This window comes from Ailuropoda melanoleuca, chromosome X (genome assembly GCF_002007445.2).
Source record: "Ailuropoda melanoleuca isolate Jingjing chromosome X, ASM200744v2, whole genome shotgun sequence".
Taxonomy (NCBI): Eukaryota; Metazoa; Chordata; class Mammalia; order Carnivora; family Ursidae; genus Ailuropoda; species Ailuropoda melanoleuca.
Window position 1 is genome coordinate 14,041,995 of NC_048238.1, and position 21,017 is coordinate 14,063,011.

The following is a 21,017-nucleotide window of genomic DNA, read 5'->3' on the forward strand; positions in this document are numbered from 1 at the left end:
AGTTGTGGTCCATTTCTGGGTTCTTTATTCTGTTCCATTGATCTATGTGTCCGTTTTTGTGCCAGTACCATACTGTCTTGATCACTACAGCTTTGTCATATAGCTTGAAATCCAGAATCATGATGCCTCCAGTTTTGTATTTCTTTTTCAGGATTGCTTTAGCTATTCAGGATCTTTCGTGGTTCCATACAAAGTTTAGGATTGTTTGTTCTAGCTCTGGGAAGAATGTTGGTGTTATTTTGATACGGGTTGCATTAAATGTGTGGATTACTTTGGGTAGTATAGACATCTTAAATTAAAAAAATATTTCAAAGATTTTATTTGTTTGAGGTGGGGGCAGGAGCAGAGAGAGAGGGACAAGCAGACTGCGCACTGAGCATGGAGCCTGACATGGGGCTTGACCCCACGACCCTAAGATCATGACCTGAGCTGAAATCAAGAGTTGGATGCTCAACCGACTGAGCCACCCAGGACACCCGGGTAGTATATGTATTTTAATGATGTTTCTTCTTCCAATCCATGAGCATGGAATGCTTTTCCATTTCTTTGTGTCCTCTTCAATTTCTTTCATCAGTATTCTATAGTTTTCAGAGTATAGAACCATCTTTTGAATACACAAACCGTTTGTTATGGAACAATGATTATTTAATATTGTTTAACTGGAAAGTAAGCACCACGAGGGCAAGTCTTTGCTTTTTTCTGTTTAATTCACAGGTGGCTCCTTGGTTCCTAGAATAGTTGCAGACAGATTAGTAGGCTTTCTGTTGAATAACATCTATGGAATGCATGAACGAGGAAGATCTAGAACCCTGGTAGTGTGAATTTTGGAGCCCTGCTTTGTAAGGAATTGGCACTCCTGTCAGTCAGAAGCGCATCTGAGTGCATGTATAGACTCGCTGACCCAAATAGGGGGCTATTTTTCTCACATACAAGAAATTTGGAAGGGGTGGGAGTCTAGGTCTAGGGAGCACTCTGTTCTATCTTTTATTCCCCAGGAGCCTTACCTCTATGCATGAGGCTTTCATCCTCATGTATGTGACAGTCACAGGACAGCCCTTCCATCTCAGCCCCAAGTCCTTTCACCAGGGCCAAGGAGAGAGAGAAAGAATCAAGAAGGGCAGCACCTTGGGGGGAGAAAGTGTTCGTAGGAATCTCTAGCAGCTGTCCGCATAGGTGTTTTTATCCAGAACTGCATCATCATCTGGCCAACCCTAAAGGTGAGGGAGCCTAGGATGGCGAGCAGATTGGCTGGTGTCAGTGCCACCTGGAATGAAATTGCAATTCTGTTAGAAAAGAAACAAATGGATAGTGGGTAAGCAAAGGATGGTTTCTGCCCCTGTAGCAGAACTACACAAGTCCTACGGGTGGTTCAAAATGAATACCCCTTCCCAAGGGCAAATAAAGGCAAAGTAAAATAAAAATGGAAAATAATTTTAAAAACTCAAACCCTTTTCATTTTTCCTCTCTTTTTCACTTTCCCCAGCCTTTTATTATGACTTTCCTAGCAACCAGGGGTGAAGTTCTCCCCAGAGTCAGTAGGAAATACTTTAAACATGTTTCAAAATAAATCCAACTGTTTATTTTCGTCTTAGTGGCCTGATATTCCATCTGTTTGCTAGTAAGTGTACAGGATGGTCATGTTTTAAATTCTTTTCTCTTAAATAGGAAACTCGGACTCCTGGAATGTTTCGGCTAGTGTTGCTCTTACTACAGGAGACTCCTAGGTGCTATTGTTCCTTATGGTGAGTCTTGTGTTTCTCCATGGAGAAGCTTTCATTATTTCCAGACTCTTATTGAACCATTATGAGACCGTTGAGACAGGATGAGAAATAAAAATGTCTACTTTGTGCACTGGGCTGTTATTCCTGGATCTTTACAATTGAGGTGGAGAAAGAAAACACCTCCGGAAAAATAATTTAAGAGGCGTGGCTGGTCGGTTGTCTCACGTTTGGTCCCAGGAGCCCTGTAGTTCATGCACAAATATGAAAAGGGCCACGTAAGTAAATTTTGGTGACATTTTTTATTTAAAAACCTCCCGCTGACAAAATCACCTTTTCCACCAAGCATCATCTCGGCACACAATTTAAAGGCTGGCCCGTCCAGTGAAGTGTCTTTGTGCCATGAGTTCTAGAGTTTCTTTTATAGAGTTCTTTCTCTGAGTGGTCATTTTGTGTTGGAATTAGTGTGTTGACCTCTCTGTGCCTTTGTGTTCCCCATTCATAAAAAAAAAATTGGCTGTAGTTTCTGATTGTATTGACGTGGAGGCACGGAGTCAAGTATCCTGACCCCAAAATACTTACCTCACACTAGCAGCATCATTTTCCAGGGCAAGACACCATTTCTGCAAGTAGATTTGTTAGGTTGATCAGAAGGGTTGAACCGTTCCTTCCAAAGAAGCAGACTTTTGCCCACTGTTGCTAATTGGCTAGATACTGGGTTTTTCATTTGTTTGTCTGTTTCTTCTAGCGTGTCTTATGCAATATCATATATTATTATCTCAGTGAGTTTCCTATGGGCATGTTAACTTGTTCTACACCCACATAAAATACTTTATTCTCTGGTTTTCTTATTAGATTTACTGACATGTCATTGTTGTACGATTATCATTTAACTGCCCAGGAAGAAGAAAGAACATGCTATTATACAACTCTTGGCAAAGCCAACACCAACGTAGGGAAATCATTAAGCTTCAGAAAGTTTTAACTTTCTTGTGCCCAATTTCTTATCATTAATCCAAGGCTGGTGTTCTTCCCTGACCCCGTCATCTTGTAAAGGAACTCAAGGGAGAACAGCGGACCGGGAACTGGAGAAGGGACAGAAATCAAGCTGAGCCCCAGCCACTTCCGGTGCCTGCACTTACATCAGTGATTCATCAAACTAATGGGGAGTTCTAATTCGGTGCTTTGCTCCCCTTAAGCCCTGTAATTGCGGTGTCTCTGAACCCAAAGGAAACACGTTGTGCTCTGCGTGCCCAGGCGCATAGCTTTTAAATCTTCATAACTCTGTAATTACTACAGCGCTTTCCTTCAAATCTGGCTCAATTTCACTTCCTTAATGAGCACTACAATCTTGATAAAGTTTGCAGTTTGCTGCCTCTGCTGTTCACAAGGACTCCGTCCCAGACTGATAACGCGAGTTGTAGATTGCACTCGCTCAAGTTCCTCTCAAAAAAGAGCTGATTTATTTCAGGACCACCGCAGTCAAAAGCACTTCCTCTGGGTCAAGGCCAGCGCCTGGTGTTTTCGTCACAGAAGGGTGCTTGGAAAGCAAATTCTGCACAGTTCAAGAAAAGGGGAGGTGTGGGGGGAGCCTATGAACCCTTGGGGGACGGCTGTTTAGCTTTGTTAGCGCCCTGCGCTCTAGAGATGGTGCTTCATTTTACCCAACTGAAGACTTCCCTTATAGCAAATATATGAAAAATCGACTTCCTCCTTATAAACAGAGCCCTGCCAAAGAGTGAAAATTACAAATCGGCTTAAAAAAATCAACAATATAATTTCCACATTCTTTCTCCTACCAACTGGTTTCCAGGATTTTTCAAAAGACTCGTTGGAAGTGCCATTTCATGATTCTAGTCAACAGCACGTCTTCTCTTGCAGCTGGCTGGAGGGTCTCTTAATTTTCGCCACTGTTTTGCTTTCAACCACGTGCTGATGCTTGGGCCCAGCTTTAGTTTTCCTGTTTCTAAGCTGGAAGAACCGGCACGGAACCCCGCATTGTGTTCAGAATCCCTGTATTCCCCGCAGACGGTGTTAATCGCTCTGGGACTCTGAATTGCACTTAATTCTTATCTCTATTATAGTTTGCTGGTGATGTACTACCTTGATTTGTTTACATGTCTATTTACCGTACTAGACTCCACCCTTTGAGAGTGGTGTTTATGTCTTCTTTCGTTTTCTATCCCTGGCAGCCAACAGAGGCCTGAGCACCCAATAGATGTTTGCACTCAGTAAATAAAGCTTCCAGTAAATGTTTGTTGCATAACCAGAAGAACGAATCAGTGAATGAACCTTTCCTGTTTGCTGTCACCATCTGCTTTAACTCTGTCCGTTATTTTGATGTATTTGCAGTTCTGACTAGATCCAGATTTGGCATGTTTAAAATTATATTCAGTTGTAAAATGTGAGGCTAGGAGTTCTGAAGATAAGGAAGAAGTCAAAATCTCTGCCATTGGAAACAATGTGAGCAATCAACAGTTCTTTGCAGGGAAGATAAAGAAGTTGGTTAGAACAGTCTTTGGATTCACAGTCTTTGGCCTTTTGGAAAAACCACTTAATAGCATTATTTTTTTTTTCTGCCCATGTTTCCCTGCATTCCCATGTTTTACTGCATTCCCCAGTAAAATGCAGAGAGAAACCCTTGTCCTTCATACTTTATAGGCTAAATGAGGATTTTTGAGGAAGAAAAGCACAAACTGAAACAAAGGAGAACCTTCGGGAGTGGTATATAGTCTTCCCCCCCCCGGAAAACTGTACACATGATAGTTGTCAATATGTATGCACCTGTGCTTGTGTGTATGGTGGCTTCATATTTTGATGTAGTAATGAATTCTTCCCCCTGTTCTTTCCTGGGAACATAGGTACACAAAGCTGAACTTAAGGTTCTTGAACCAGAAGAGCTTGGACTTTTGAGTTTCAAAAACGAAGCCGTGGATGCTTTGGACACAATGTTTATGCTGTGAACTTTAGCTCTGGGAGAATGCAAGCTTCCTGCAACAAGATGGTGCACGCCGAGGGGCTGCTGGCTTCCTCCGCGAAGCAGCAAAGCCGAAGGAGAGAGGGAGTTGGTGAATGTCAGAGCTCAGCTGCTAACATCAAACTTGGGAGAACCTCCTGGGGAGCACGAAGTGTGGCCTTCTGGCGTGGGAGAGAGAGGGGCCAGTAACATCTCCTGCAGTCCTTCTGTTGACTGTGCACATGCCTTCTTCTCCTATGTTCCATGGCTCTCTCATCTTTAGCTTTTATCTTGCCCTAAAGTTGTTTTTCTATGCTATAACTTTATTCGTGGGTACAGTTCAAGTATAGGATAACCATGAGCTCCAGAAAGTTTTCTGCTTGAATGTGAACCATATGACTCTCCAAGAGTTTCCCAAGAATGGCAACCTCTCCCTCCTCCTCCAGCCATCGCTAAGCACCCTTGAATCTGCTCTTCCTCCTTTGGCAAATACAATGTACCTCCATTACAAGATATTTTCACATTACATTTTATGGACATACCATATTCAAGTTGTTCCTTTTTACTTATGTAAACTTGATATATTTTTCTATCTGTAAAGTGGTTTGGGCAACTTGGGTTGATATATTTTTCTATCTGTAAAGTGGTTTGGGCAACTTGGGTTGCGACAGAATGCTCATAATTTTCCCCAATAAAATTAATGAAAATACTCTTTATTTAACAGCTTTTTACTTACTGACAGGGCTTTTAGGAGTGAATTAGAGTGATTAGGTGAGGAATAGGTACAACGGGGTGGAGGAAGGGAGACTCCAGTCACTATAATTACATGATTATGCTAACAAGCCCATGTATCTCCTGGAATTTCTTAGACAAAAGAAATATTTTTCAAGTATAAATTATGATGGTGCAGCACCAATTCTGGGATGTGTGAAACAGAGCAGACATTTTTGGTGAAGAATCTTTCAGGAATCTGTTTTGTTGCTCGTGAGGCTCTAGAGGAACTTGAGTGTTGGCACTGGTTCCCACTGGGCTGCAGCAGGCAGGAGCGCGGCTGTGGGCATGGCGACATAGATGGGGTATTTCATTCGTTTTACAATGCATTAGGTTTATACTGACCGAACATCAGCGTCTATGGGGAAATTGTGCTGGCCTTTGAGCTGCATGAGTTTGACTGCTGGGGATTAGGCCATGGGGTTATTTTTAAATGCTGCCTTTTCTTTCCATTTTGGCTACACGCTCACGGTAGTAAAGGCGCCCATGGGGTGGGGGGGTGGTATGTGACCAGGAGAGATGAATACACACAGAAGTAGTTAGAGCATCTGGCTTCAGACACCCACCTTGATTTCATCAGGTTTTTGTGGGAAAAGCCAGAGTAAAATGGTGTGATTGGGGATTTGAGTAAGGAAGGCACAGCTCCTGGATGTGTGGAAAACTCATCAGCATTAAGAATATTCATATATCTCATCATGATTACATGTGGTTGCTACACATTGATTGATTTCAGTATTTCGGTTCTAACATTTGGAGCCAAGCTGAAGAATGTGTGTGTGTGTGTAGGGTAGGCCACATAGGAGGGGCTTAAAATGTGAAGAGGCACAATGAGGCCAGGAGGCTGTCTCCAAGCTGTCCTTGCGCAGCTAACACACAGTTTTTATTTAGGTGGTGTCCCGGATGTAGAACAATCACCTTTCTAAAGGTGCCTTTATTCCTACTTCACAGTGGACTGAGAACGAGGGGGATCAAAAGCCAAAATCAAAGCTTTTAATTTTGAACCAAATGGCTGTATTAGCACATGACCAGGAGTCCAGGAGATTCCAAAGAGAGTTTTCCTTTTTGCATAGTTGAAGTGTGCTTTGAATCATTTTGAAATCTTGACCTCAGTGTATGCTGACTACGTCGTCTCGCCGGGGCAGACACCAAGGTCCCTAGCCTGTTCTTGAACTTAATTACCCCCTGGAGGAATCCTCTCCCTCCTGGAGGGGGACTCTCCCTGTCCTGGGAGACTCTTTTGCCCTCTCCTTCAATCAAGCCTGGAGGTGCCCCAGGGGCTCTGGGGCCCAGGAAGGAACTCACCAATGATCCCAAGCTCCCCTTAGGAGTGACAGCCCAAGCCGGCTCAGTGCCCCTGTGAATGCTCAGCTGGGCCCACTCCACTGGCCTCTTGAGTGCTATTAATAGGACAGCGTTGGGTGAGGGGGAGTGAGAGGCAGGGCAGACTCGCCACAAGGCTTGCTAACTGGCTGCCTTTAAAACCCCTCATTGTTCTTCATGCCTCAATATGTTTAGGGAGGAGTGTGTGGCTTGGCCACCTAGCAGAACTCATGTTCAGAAATTTGAACATATTAAAAAGTCAAGCTGAATTTGAAAACAACCAGCTCTAAGCTTTTTAGATTTGTGAGATAAAAAACAACTCCTAAAAGACCCTTTTCCAAAATATTTTTTAAATCATTTTTTGCTTGGAAACAAAACCAAATTTAAAGTTGTAAGAAATGTACAATGACTCCCAATATGCTCTTTACCTAGACTCATTATTTTGCCCATTTTTCCTCTGTCTTTGTACATAGACATCACTATTATCATCATTATTCTTGTTGTTATTACTGAACCGTTTATGTATACCTTGCAGACATCATGACCCTCAAATTTCCAGCCTGGATCTTTTATGAACAAGGACATTCCCTTGCCAAAATGTTATATATATATTTTTTGGTAGAATAATAGAAGGAAGGGTAGGATAAGAGAAGTGTGGGCCAGTCTGAAGCGCTGACTGTGGGGGCCCTGTGCAGGCTCCCACTAAAGGCTGGGAGAGAGGAGAGGAGGCACCACCGCAGGGCTGGAGGACTTTATTGTTGCCATAAAACATATTTTTTCCATGTTCTCTTTAGACACATGAAATGAAGGCTGCATTCCCAAGATCTGGCTTGTGGCTTTAAAATAAAAAAATATTTTTACAGTATTCTTTTTGGAGGGATGAAAGCATGTGTTTTATTAACATTTCCCAAACTCTTTTTTTAGGTTTTAGGCTGACAGCATCCAGCCTGCAGACTGTGGCAATCGAAATACATGCATTTTTAGAAATTATACCTTTCAGTTAACTGAAGGGGAAAACTTTCTTCTGTGAATCATCATCTCTCTGATAGAGAACCTGAAAATCCCTGTGTAGGATCAGCCTAGTAGGGTAACACACAGGTGATCCAGCTTATCTCACCTAACGTGCCCATGAGTTTTTCAAGCAGTTTTCTGGGGCTTTCACTCATTGGTGATTTGGGCCTCATTCATGATGCTCTTTAGACCTGGCCCAACGCAGGCTGCGGAGAGTTACCTGGGAAGAGCTATCAACAGCGGCTTGGTCACTCTGGGACGCGCCCAAGCCTCATCACCTCCCACCCCAGCTGTCTCACTACGCTTACAGAGCCCGGGGCTCTCTGAGGGGCAGCCCGGTTTTTCCTGCTAAGAACCCAAAGGACTTGCTCAGAGCTGGAATTCGGCGAAGCAACTTGCTCCAACACGCCAAATCTGCCGCACCCCCAATACCCCACCCTCCTGCCTCTGCGCTCGCTACCCACACCCCCAACCCCAATTTGAGGACTCCCCGTCCCCACCACGCTGAGCGTCTGAATCCTAACCCCTTGGATGCGAGTAAGTGTCTCTGCGGTGGAGTGCGCTGGGCGCGGCGAGGCCACCAGTGACTCCCAGCGGCCGCACAGGGCGGTGCGCCCCCCTCGCCCCGGCCTCCCTCCACCCTGCGTCCGCCCCGGCGCCCCCGCGCCGCCTCCTGCTCTCGGGCTGGAGGCGGATTCCTCTCTCCGGGTTTTCAAAGCGCCCTTCCGAAACCTCCTCCCCGCCCAGAGAGGGAGTGAGATCCCGGGCGCAGTCGCTCCCCGGAGCGGCCGAGGGGCGCGCGGGGAGAGGCCTGCGCCGGGGTACTTTCAAACTGAGGCGCGCGCACACACTCACACCGATACACACACACACACCCAGACACACACACACACACATACACGCCCATTTATATAGGCGGTGGCGGCGGCAGCGGCCGGGGCGGCGGCGGCGAGGCAGGAATGATGGAGCTGAGCCAGCCGACCCGGTTTGGAAGCAAGTGAGGAGAGCCCAGGCGCACCCCGGGATTTCTGTGCCCTGTTTTTGTCATCCTACCCAGGGAACGGTGCGCCCGGAGGAGGACCAGGTGGACTGATTTGCTAGAGGGGCGGGGAAGAGGAGGAGACCAGGTGAGCGGAGGAGCCCCCGCGTATCCAGACCGCCTGGTCGCGCCTTTGCCCGACTCCTGCTCCCTCTCCGCCCAGGTGGGCGCGCCCGGTTAACCGCTCGCAAGGGGCGCTTTGAGGAGACCAGAAAGTCGCGCGGCCCGGCTTCGCGGGATGCCTTTCGCTAAGAGGATCGTGGAGCCGCAGTGGCTGTGCCGGCAGCGGCGCCCGGCGCCCGGCCCGGCGGAGGACGCTAACGGAGGCAGCGCTGAGCCGCCGCCGCCCCTGCAGCCGTCCGGCCGACGGGACGAGGCCGTGGCGCTGGGGCCGGAGGATCCTACCCGCGCGCCCCCCGCGCCGACCGACCAGGAGCAGCCGCCACACGGAGAGGCGCCAGCAGCCGGCGAGGAGAGCGCGGCGGGGGTCGCGGAGGCGGCGTCCCCGGCTGGCGAGGCGTCCTCGGCGGCGGCCGCCGCGGTGCTGCTCATGCTGGACCTGTGCGCGGTGAGCAACGCCGCGCTGGCCCGCGTCCTCCGGCAGCTCTCGGACGTGGCCCGGCACGCGTGCAGTCTCTTCCAGGAGCTCGAGAGCGACATCCAGCTGACCCACCGCCGCGTCTGGGCGCTGCAGGGCAAGCTCGGCGGCGTGCAGCGCGTCCTCGGCACGCTGGACCCCAAGCAGGAGGCAGTGCGTGAGTACCCGCGCCGTCCGCCCGCCGGGCGCTGCGCTCCGGCGCCGCACCCTCGCGCCCTCCCCGGTCGCCGCAATCCCAGCCCCGCAGCGCCGCGCCCGCTGCAGCTTGCACCTTACTCTCGCCTCCGCACCCTCCCCTCCTCTGGGACCCACCCCAGTCCTTCCCGTGCTGGGAGTTCCCGCTGGGCCAGAGGCAGGGATGCAGTCGCGGGGCGGGGGGGGGGGCGGGTAGAAAGTTAAAGGGGCGGCCTGGAAACTCGTAGGCAGCCGCGGGCTGAGAGGGAGAGTGTTGGGGACACAGGAGGCAGAGGGGCCTGTCATTCATTCCCGGGACTCGCCTTCCCCCGGAGGGGGGGGATTGGTGCAACTTCTGTGGTTTCCAGCAGCCCAACCTCGAGCCCTGTAGTACCCTCCATGCGTGCTTGGGGGCTTGAGGAGTAGTGAGCGTCCTTTTAGGGCTTTTGTAACGCCGTAGCGGTTTTGTCACTCTTACTGTTACCTCAGGGTCTGCGCCGAGCCCCGAACTTGTGCCTTGCGCTTGCGTGCGACGTAGCGCGGCGCCGCTCGTCGCGCAAGTGAACTCCGGAGCCTCTGCTCTAACCTTGTGGCCCAGAGGGGCCGCGGGGATGAACGTGGAGGCAGGAGCGTCCCAGTCCCTGGGCATCTTTCCTGTGCCCACCAGCATAGGATTCCTACTAAATGGCTCTCTGGCTGTCTGCCTTCTGAGAATCCGGGAGGCGTGTCCCCGTGCCCCCTCCCCCACCGTGCACTGTCGCCCAAATTCTACCCGCATATGCAAGACCCTTGGGCATCTTTGCTCCCCTTTAACTTCACTCTTGCGACACCCTAGGGCTCCCAGTAAATGTCATTCTGTGTCATCTGCCCTCCCAGGGGCGCTCAGGAGGGTCCTTTGGCGCACAGTCGGTCAAATCAGGCGGCGGCCGAATCCTTTAGGAACGAACCGACGGTGGGCGGGAGCGCTAGGCCCGCGCGCCGGTCCTTTGGCGCCTAGTCCGGCTGCGACGCTCGCGGCGAAGGTGATGTCAGCGGCTCTGACTTACATAAGAAGCTTCCTCCGTTGCTGCAGCAGCTGCGCCCGAGCGCGGTGGCCGCGGAGCGCGCGAGGTGAGGGCGCTGTCGCGGCACCCTTCCTCGGGGATTTCCGGGCACCTCTGCCCTGCATCCCAGCCCCGGCCTCCTCGCCGACGCTCCCCGCTCGCGCACCTCCCCCCCCCAACAAAAACCCCTTTGCACCGCGCGCCCCGGGAATTCGCTGCTTTTCTGCAATAACAATAATAATAAGCGTAATGAATAAATGATGTGCGCGATCGGTTTTCGCAGCTGTAAAAGACCCAGAGTTGGGTTAATGACTGGTTGTTTAAAAGGGCAATTCCGGGATGAGTTCTGGAAAGAATTAGGACTGCCGTAGGCCAAGTCGTATTTTACTTTTGGGACTTGAAATGAGCGCTTTAATCCTGCCTCTTTTTTTTTTTTTTTTTAAAAAAAAAAAAAAACCCCAAACCACACAGCAGGGACAAGCCCTTCACTTTCTACAGCGCTGATATCTGGGGAGTGCGGCTGGGGTGAGTGGTGATTTCACTTCAAAAGAACTGGAGGGAATTTTGAAGACTGTTGAGTGGTGCATACATTTCTGTGTGTGCGTGTGGGGGGGCACATCGCTCCTTAAATTAGATCTCACACAAGTGAAACTCAGTGCTGGAGCAGAATTGGCCCCCTTCTCCCCTCCTAGAGACAGCAGTGGGCAGTTAGGTATCTGGCATTTAGCAGTCCTTTCAGGCCCTTTTACAGGAGTGCAAACTAATGGTTGATGGAGAAAGGATTTTTGATGATTATATATCCTTTATACGTATTTATACATAAATAGATAAAGATGGGGCTAATTAATACCCAGGAATGAACTTAAAATCTCCTATTTTTAAATTTTTCTAAAACATTATCTCCACACTTTGTGTCCAGACTTTTCTCTTCTTTTGTCCATATAAATTTAGGATGGCGGGGCGCCTGGGTGGCAGAGCGGTTAGGCGTCTGCCTTCGGCTCAGGGCGTGATCCCGGCGTTGTGGGATTGAGCCCCACGTCAGGCTCCTCTGCTATGAGCCTGCTTCTTCCTCTCCCACTCCCCCCTGCTTGTGTTCCCTCTCTCGCTGGCTGTCTCTATCTCTGTCTTATAAATAAATAAAAAATCTTTAAAAAAAAATTAGGATGGCATTGTTGTTGTTTGATGTCATAGAAAACATTACCTTTGGATGGAAAAGCACAATATTTATTATGTGTTTTCATTTGGGTTTCCTAGCATGCAGACAGAGACAAGGATTTCTGTGTGAGTAGTTTATTTGAGAGGGGATTCCAGGAAGCACAAGGAGGTGGGGGTGGGAAAGTGGGTCAGGGAGGGGAGGAAAACTCATGCAAGTGGTGGGCAGCTTACCACTGTGGGCAACTGGGGTTCAATCCAACACACACCTCAGAAATGTTCCACTGAGGAGTGAGGAAGCTGGAGTATTTACCCACCAACTTCCACCCCTCCTGATGGAAAGTAGCTCTTGGAGCATGAACTCTCTGGCTCCCGGGGCCTGCACCATGTGTGGGGTCAGCATGCTCCTGGGCCAGGTAGAGAGTTACAAAAAGCCAATTTCCTATACAGGAATGTCTGCAGGGGTCCTCTGGGGAGGGCACAGGGGCTATGGATGGGCTGTCCATGACATCTACTACATTATGCATCTCCCTTCAGCACTGCTCAAGGCTTGGGGGACTTTCGAAGGGAGAGGAAGCCAAAAAGTGACTCACGCTCCCTTTTCTCCTCATTTCAAGGTGTCTGGGTACCTTCATACCCCCTGGGGAGCCTTCCCACCCTGATCATTGTCCCTGTGTAGTCTGCACGCTGCTTCGTCCATGTGCACGCAGCTGCTTGCTCTTGCCTTGAGCCAGGCTGGGGTGGCTTTTGCAGGGGTGACATGATCTGACATACACTTCAGTGAAGTCACTCAGGAGGCAAGTCTGGAGGCTGGTAGACCAGTTAGTGTGACTGGTGACAGGTGGTCAGGACTAGGGAGGTGTCTATAGAGACAGTGAAAAGTGATAGGATTCTGAATTGACAGGATTTACTGATTATTTTTTTAAAGATTTTTTTTAATTTTTATTTTTTATAATTTTTTATTATGTTAGTCACCATACAGTGCATCCCTAGTTTTTGATGTAATGTTCCATGATTCATTACTTGCGTATAACACCCAGTGCACCATGCAATACGTGCCCTCCTTACTACCCATCACCAGCCTATCCCATTCCCCCACCCTCCTCCCCTCTGAAGTCTTCAGTTTGTTTCTCATCGTCCATAGTCTCTCATGCTTCATTTCCCCTTCTGATTACCCCCCCATTCTTCCCTTCCTTCTCCTACTGATCTTCCTACTTCTTATATTCCGTAAATGAGTGAAACCATATGATAATTGTCTTTCTCTGCTTGACTTATTTCACTTAGCATTATCTCCTCCAGTCCCGTCCATGTTGCAGCAAATGTTGAGAAATCGTTTTTTCTGATGGCTGAGTAATATTCCATTGTATATATTGGACCACAGCTTCTTAATCCAGTCATCTGTTGAAGGGCATCTCGGCTCCTTCCATGATTTGGCTATTGTGGACAATGCAGCTATGAACATTGGGGTGCATATGGCCCTTCTCTTCACTACGTCTGTATCTTTGGGGTAAATACCCAGTAGTGCAGTGGCTGGATCATAGGGTAGCTCAATTTTTAACTTTTTAAGGGACTTCCACACTGTTTTCCAGAGTGGCTGAACCAACTTGCATTCCCACCAACAGCGTAAGAGGGATCCCCTTTCTCCACATCCTCGCCAACATTTGTTGTTTCCTGCCTTGTCTATTTTTGCCATTCTGACTGGCATAAGGTGGTATCTCAATGTGGTTTTAATTTGAATTTCCCTGATGGGAACATGAACATTTTTTCATGTGTCTGTTAGCCATTTGTATGTCTTCATTGGAAAAGTGTCTGTATCTTCTGCACATTTTTTTGATTATTTGTTACCCATGTATTGAGTTTGAGAAGTTCTTTGTAGATCTTGGATACTAATCTTTTATCTGTAGTTGAATTGACAGGATTTGTTAATTGGATTGGGTATAAGGTATGAGTGGAAAAAAATAATTATGGATGACTTCTAGTTGTTTTTTTTTTTTAACAACTTGTGGAAGACGGTACTATTTCCAGAAATGGGTAAGGCTAGTGGAAGAGTGAATATTTTATTTGTGTGTGTGTGAGACATCAATAGTTTTGTATTTTTGCCATATTAACTTGAGATGCCTTACGTGTCTTAGACAATTAGATGTGTAAGTTCTGAGCTCAAGAGAGAGGCCCAGACTGGAGATGTGAGTGTGAGACATACAGGTTGAGATGGCTGGTGGGATGCTGAGCTGGTGGGGGGGATGGGGTGCTCTTACACGATCGCGTTGATTTTCTCCGTGCGGTGCATAGTGAGGTCCTCAGCTGAGATGGTGTTGGTAATGTGAGGAGAGAAGGCCGGGTGTTAATGTTGTCTCAGGGAGGGAACATGGATGTAGTAAGGAAGTATAGCAGGATTACCTGGCTGTGTGGAGAGCCTTCTGAGATTTACGGTCATAAACTTGAAGTAAGTCCAGCTTTTCAGTCACTAAAACCTGAGACTTTGGAGTCACTTCATGAGCCTCAACTCCAAACCATTCATCCTCAGACATTTTAATGTCATTGGCTTTTTGGTTGTTGTTGATTGCATTTGTTACTGAGTTTTAAAGTACATTTTGTAATGAACTTTAACATTCCTACAGAAAAATGCAGAGACCACAAATGTACAGTTTGGTTAATTTTCACAAAGTGAACAAATATTGTAACCATCACCCAGATTGAGAAATAAAGCATTACTGTATCCGGAAACATCCTCCCAGGCCCTTTACCAGTCACTGTCCCCTCCCCAAAAGCAACCGCTCTTCTGACTCCTACCCTCTCAATTAGATTGTCTTGGTTTTGAACCTTATGTAAGTGGAGTCACACACTATATACTTGTCGGGTGAACAGTGCTAGACACAAATTTACGTTTGTAAGATTCTTCCGTGTCATTGCATAGACAGTGGGTTGCTCATTCTCATTGCTGAATGAAATTATGTGTTGTGCGCATACTCCACAATTCCTTGATCCATTCTCCTGATCATGGACATTTGGGTTTCCAGTTTAGGGCTATTGCCACAAAAATTTCTTTCACATGTGTTTTGATGAGCGACTGTATCCACAGCTGTTTGGCATGTATTTGAGAGTGGAATTGCTGGAGCACAGGGGATGGATATGTTTGGCTTTTGTAGCTCCTGCCTACAGTTTTCTAAACTGGTGGTGACAGTTTACACTCCCAGAAGTGTATGGAAGTTCCAGTTGCTCCACATCCTCACCGACACTGGTACTCTTTTTAACTACAGCTATACCGGTGGGTAGGTAATACAGTTCTCACTGTGGTTTTAATTTACATTTCTCTGATAGCTTGTGAGATTGCACACTTTTTCATATATATTTTTGGCTCTTTGGATATGCTGTTTTGTTAACTGCCTGTTAATGGCTTTTGCTCATTTTTCAGTAAATTTTTTTGTACCTTTAAAAATTGAAGGTGTTCTTTATACATTGTGGATATGCATCATGGGTGAGCTCTAGATAATGCAAATACCTTCTCTAACTCTGTAGATTGTCTTTTTACTCTCTTAGTGTTATCTTTTGGTGAGCAAATGTTCTTATTTTTATGTAGTTTGGTTTATCAATCTTTATCGTCATGGTTAGTGTTTTTGTGTTCTATTCTGTTTCCTCTTAAACAAATTCCTCACCGACCCCAAGTTCATAGAGATATTCTTCTATGTTCTAGACATTTTTTTGTTTTCCCTTTGTCATTTCCATCCATGAGTCCTATGACATTGATATTTGCAAGTGATGTGAGGTAGGGGGTCAAGATTAATTTTTCTTTATCAATGCACAGTTAATCCATTACCACTTACTGAAAAGACCATCATTTCTCCATTGCACTGCAGTGATGCCTTTGTCCTCTATTGAGTGGATTTTTATTTTTTATTATTTATTTTTAAAAGATTTTATTTATTTATTTGACAGAGAGACAGCCAGCAAGAGAGGGAACACAAACAGGGGGAGTGGGAGAGGAAGAAGCAGGCTCCCAGCGAAGGACCCCAATGTGGGGCTCGATCCCAGGACCCCGGGATCACGCCCTGAGCTGAAGGCAGGTGCTTAACGACTGAGCCACCCAGGCGCCCCTGGATTTTTATTTTTTAGCTGATATTTATTGAGTTCTGCTATATGTCAGGCTTTGTGCTAAGATATTTATATGAATCACCTTATTTAATCTTCACAATAACTCTGTGAGAGACGTACTATTATTTCCCCACCTTACTGAGGGTTAGCAACTTGCTCTAGGTAGCAACAGCTAGAAAGTGCTGGAGTCTAGAATTAGGATCCCGGTCTGAGCCCACAAACTATGTTCCAAGCACCAGACTTTTCTCCCATGCACTGCTACACAAATCCGGGGGAATTACTATATTAAAATCAAGGCCCTTCTCTATATGCTTCTGTCCCTGTGACAGCCTCCATCTCTCTGCCTTCTCCATCTATTACCCTAACCCAGTCGTACTGAACTACTGGGTGTTCCCCAACTTGCCAGCCTTTCTCATTCTTCGTGCCTATGTGTATACTACTCTTTCCTTCTGGAACATTTCACTGGTTAATTCCTACTCAATCTTTGGTACTCACCCAACACATCATCTTCTCTATGAAGCAGAACCTGATTCCTTGCCTACCACCTCTCTACCTACAAGTTTTCTAGAACTGTGTGCTAACTTTTATCATAGCTTTTCTCATACCGAACAGCAGACAGCGTTGGTGCTCTGTCTGTATTCCTTCAGCCCTCCCCTCTCATGCTGAAGGCTGCTGACTGTGTCTATGGCTTTTTTCCCTTGGCCAGTGGACCATGGTTGGTCTTGAACAGAGGGAAAGCCAGAAGTGCCAGGGAGTTAAATGCCCCTGAAGCAGTAGTCAACCAATGATGGCTGGAGCACTGATGTGTGAATGCCCCAGTTTCCTTGTATGTTGCACGCCATCTCTCAGGGATCCCCAGTAAGACTGAACTCTAGTTGCCCACAGTGCTGACTTATTTGATAATGTACTGTGTATTCTCCATCTCACTTTCTTGCATACCTATGGGTGGTTCTTGGGGTCTCCTTCCACAGAAACTACTTGAACTTGCACTCATAGGATCTGGGGGAACTCAGACCAAAACAATCTGTTTAATTTTTGAACTATGAAGGCAAAGACCTAGGGCCAGGAGTATAGTAGAGGTGATGTTTCTCACTCTTTTTCCTTGAACTATGTACCCCGGATTATTACATTAGCCAGATGCGCTCCAGTGGGTCTGGAAATAACTTCTTACCCTTTGGAGGATAGCTTCAGTACTTCAGGGATGAGAAAGGACATGGAAGGAACTCAAGTCTGCTATGATGAAGACACATCCGCTCAGTTCTTCAGTGTTCCATTGGGCAGCCTTTGAGAGTACCATTTATGCTCCTGTGGAATGGGGTCAGTGATGGCCCCAGGAGATCCAAACTCCCTGTTCGAGAAGCATAATTTCAGCCAGAGCAGACACAGAAACTGCTAAACCCAGAAAGATATTAGGAAGTAACACATTGGGTGAATATATCATTTCGGGCTCATATGGTAACACTAATCATGGGTTCATTTTGTTCTTGAAGGGATGATCCTTTCCCTCCCCCCATTCTGTTCATTCTACCACTTGCAAAACCCCCTTGTAGTCTGGTTAATGTGTTTTTTTTTGGATGTTTGAGTAACTGTGGTTAGATTTCTTTTCCTCCTGTCTCTGCTCAGCGAGCTTCTCTGATGCGTTAGGAGATCCTAACAGCTCCATTGAAAGCTGCTTTTAAATCCATCAGGGAACAACTGAGAAGAAAGCAATCTTTCAAAGGTTAATAATTCATGGTTGTAATTTCCTCATAACTAGTAACAGCAACACATTTCCTTCTAGACTTTTCTAGTTGTACTGGATTGGGCTTTTAAATCAAAACTACTGAACACTTTACCTAGGAAATCCTTGAGATTCTTTGGGGCTGATGATGGTAACAAAAAAGATTTCTTTCTTCCTGTTTGTGGAGGCCTTTCCCACATAATGCCATCAGGAAAGTGTAAATTCCACATAAGCTCTCAGAAACGACTGGAGTCTCAGAGCTTCTGGCCTACCTTTAATGGGCATTACCTTTAAATTGCGATGACATGTGAAATCTCTCCTATTGTCCAGGAGTCTTAAGGAGTCATTGACTTCACATAACACTTTGAAATTGTAGGGACAAAGACAATTTTCGACGTAGTTGGAATTTTATTTTGACAGCTCAGTTTTATTTTTTTTCTTTTCTTTTTACTATCAAAACTCGTGGAACATGAGATTTTATAGGACACTCTATTACAAAATCATGGGAAGAGTATGCCTGGAACAAACCATCAATCACAAAGATTCCTGAAAGTTCTTTTTTTATCAAGAATTCCTCATTAATAATTTCCTGATAATAAGTGAAATAAAAAATAACGAGGTAGGAGTGGTTTCTCAATGTAAGGCTCTCATTCTAAGGTCTAAATCTGTGGAAACAAGGTTTTGGAGACCACTTCTACCAGACTGCAAGGCCACAAAGGGCAGAGATCCCGTCTGGCTCATCTTTGTTGAATGACTGAGACAGGCATGGTCAATTTTTGTTTCTGACAGTAATGTCCACTGCTCTCAATTTGCTAATGAATATGAGAAGGCTTGTGTGTCCAGAAACAGGAATCTGAGGACCTGGGCATCCATATGCTGAAAGATTACTTAACTATGAAGTACCTAGTCCTTGAATGTGAAACTAACCAAGAATAAAATGAATTTCACTGGAGTTGGAGAATCTTAGATCCCAGACTTGGGAAAGACCTAAGCATCTATCAAATCCAACCTCCCGGCCAGGGTTGCAGAGCACAAATGGACCCATTCCTGTCTTCGTATGGATGCCCTGCTGGGACTAAGTGGCCCAGTGGCCCTTGCTGTTTTAACCATTGCACGACATTATCGCTGCATTGCTGCTTTTATGGCCGGCGACTTTGGTCTACAGCAGCCGTTCTTTTACACGAGGTTTCCTCTATTCCATTGTGCACTTGGTATTTTGAACTTAAATTTCACAAGACTCGCCCATTGTCTCTGTTAAATTGAATCTTGCTTGCTTTGCTCTTTCATTTCCAATCAGTGGTGATGGTTTAAAGTCTTGATTCACTGTGTCAGCTGTTGCCCACAGCATTTTGCTCTCTGCAGACATCATAAACATGATTCTAGCTCATCACCCACATCTTTGATAAAATGATTGTTCAGACGGACTCAAGGCCAGAGTCCATTGGCAGGCAGTACTAGCAGTGTCCCTCCAAGCTGACGTCTGTTCATCAACATTCCTTGGGTACCATTGTTGCAGCAGCCACAGATGTACCCCCCACCTTCCCATTGAAACCACATTTCTCCACCTTGCCCACAAGATCTATCATCATGAGCAATTGTCAAATGGTTTGCTGAAATCAAGATACCATATGTCTGTAGCATTCCTTTGATCTCCCAGTGTAATAGGGCTACTCAAAAGGGAAATGAGGTTAGTCTGGCTCAAACTGGACTTGCTTGCAGCCATCAGAGGGGCCATTTAAATTTTCTTGTATAGAATGGATAAAGAGATTACTTTGTGGAATCTGCTTTGGTGTTTTGGCCAGAGAGTGACTGCAGCATCGGACTCTCTGGGTCCTAGGGTCCATTTCTCTGACTCCAAAGTGCCTGGTTTGTAAAAGGCAGAGAGAATCAGAGTGCTTATCTCTTTCTTTTAGGATGGCTGGTGAGAACCTCATGTCCTTGTCATCTGGTCCTTAAGGAAAGGTTTGGGATTCATGACCTTTGGCGTTTTTTCAGCTCAGTTTGAGTAAGGTTGGTGAGTGTCCGGTTTATCTAATTGTTGAGAAGCAAGCAAGAATGTGGCTAAGAGCGAGGGCTCTCAAGTCAGACCACAAGGGTTCAAATCCCATCTCCACCCCTTCATGGCTGTATGACTTCAGACAATTTTCTGAATATTTCTTTTTCTTTGTCTGTTATGTGATGGAGATAAAAGCAGTACCTCCCACATCCTGTTGTCAACCGGATGGAAGGAGTTGGGGTGTAGGGGCGCTGGGGTCAGTGCCTGGCACGTGGTGAGCCCCTGCTAATTACTGGTTCGTGTTTTATTCCCGCTATCATTGGATCACGTGGAGTGGGAGGCATGTGTTAATTTTTCCCAAGTAGGTGAGACCTGTGCCTAAATCTGTGCCATGCGGGGTCGGGGGGCAGGAGACCACTGAGCTGAGCGCTGTGTCCCCCTGCATGGTGAACTGCTAAGATTTCGGTGCTCTTTGTGTGCTCTTTTTATTATGCAGAGAAGTATCGAAATAAAAAAACATTTGACCAGTGATCTTATCATTTAGATTCGTGCATTTCTTAGGCACCTGCCATAGGCACTTGAGTTTCATTAGTGAGCACAAAGTTACCAAGAGCTTTCAGTGGAGGGAGACAAACCATAAAGAACAAACGTAATACCTTTCAGGAGATCAGACAGCATCTAAGGAGGTGTGTTCTGGGTAAAAAGAACCTGGGGCAGGGTGAGGGGCAGCCAGGGGATTGGCGCGGGGCTGCGGTGTCCCGGGGGTGGTCAGATGGGCCTCATTAAGGAAGCAGCGTTGGAGCGCAGATTGGAAAGAGGTGCTGGAGGTAATGACACCGGCAGCTGGAGGAAGAGGGCTCTAGCAGACGAACCTCTGGGCTGCAGCACGCTTGGCTTGGTGGAGGGATGGCAAGGGGGCCAGCCTGGTGGATGTGGAGTAAGGAGAGGGGTGGGAGGAGAGGAGGCCAGGGAGGTGGGGCAGAGGGTGGCTCAGGGAGGGTTTAGTAGGCCATGGGGAGGATTTTGTTTTTCACTCTGAGTGAAATGGGGACTCATTGGAGTGTTTTTTTTTTAAACATTTTATTTATTTATTTGACAGAGATAGAGACAGCCAGCGAGAGAGGGAACACAAGCAGGGGGAGTGAGAGGAAGAAGCAGGCTTCCAGCAGAGGAGCCCGATGTGGGGCTTGATCCCATAATGCCGGGATCACGCCCTGAGCCGAAGGCAGACGCTTAACCGCTGTGCCACCCAGGCGCCCCTCATTGGAGTGTTTTAAGCCTAGGGGTAATACGACTGACTTCGGGTTGGAAAAAAAAAAAGATCACGTTTGCTATTGTGATAGGAGGAGGCTGTGTGGGGGGAGGGGGAGGCCAGGGTAGAAGCAGGGAGAGAGCGATGGGAGGCCGTTGCAATTCCCCCCCCCCCCCCG

The 21,017-nt window shown here is 46.8% G+C and overlaps 1 protein-coding gene and 1 long non-coding RNA gene across 2 annotated transcripts in view; both read left to right on the top strand.

Annotated features, from left to right (window-relative positions):
- Nucleotides 1-435: 435 nt before the first annotated feature.
- On the top strand, nucleotides 436-5,357 carry LOC117797472. Its single transcript, XR_004622483.1, has 3 exons — nucleotides 436-480; nucleotides 1,666-1,742; nucleotides 4,580-5,357. It is a non-coding gene; the product is annotated as an uncharacterized LOC117797472 (long non-coding RNA).
- Nucleotides 5,358-8,456: 3,099 nt separating this feature from the next.
- Nucleotides 8,457-21,017, top strand: part of NHS (NHS actin remodeling regulator) — a 340,052-nt gene continuing 327,491 nt past the window's right edge. The window contains exon 1 of the mRNA XM_034649781.1: nucleotides 8,457-9,570. Coding sequence (XP_034505672.1) covers nucleotides 9,054-9,570 — 517 coding nt within the window. The 5' untranslated portion in view covers nucleotides 8,457-9,053. The remainder of the gene's footprint in view (nucleotides 9,571-21,017) is intronic.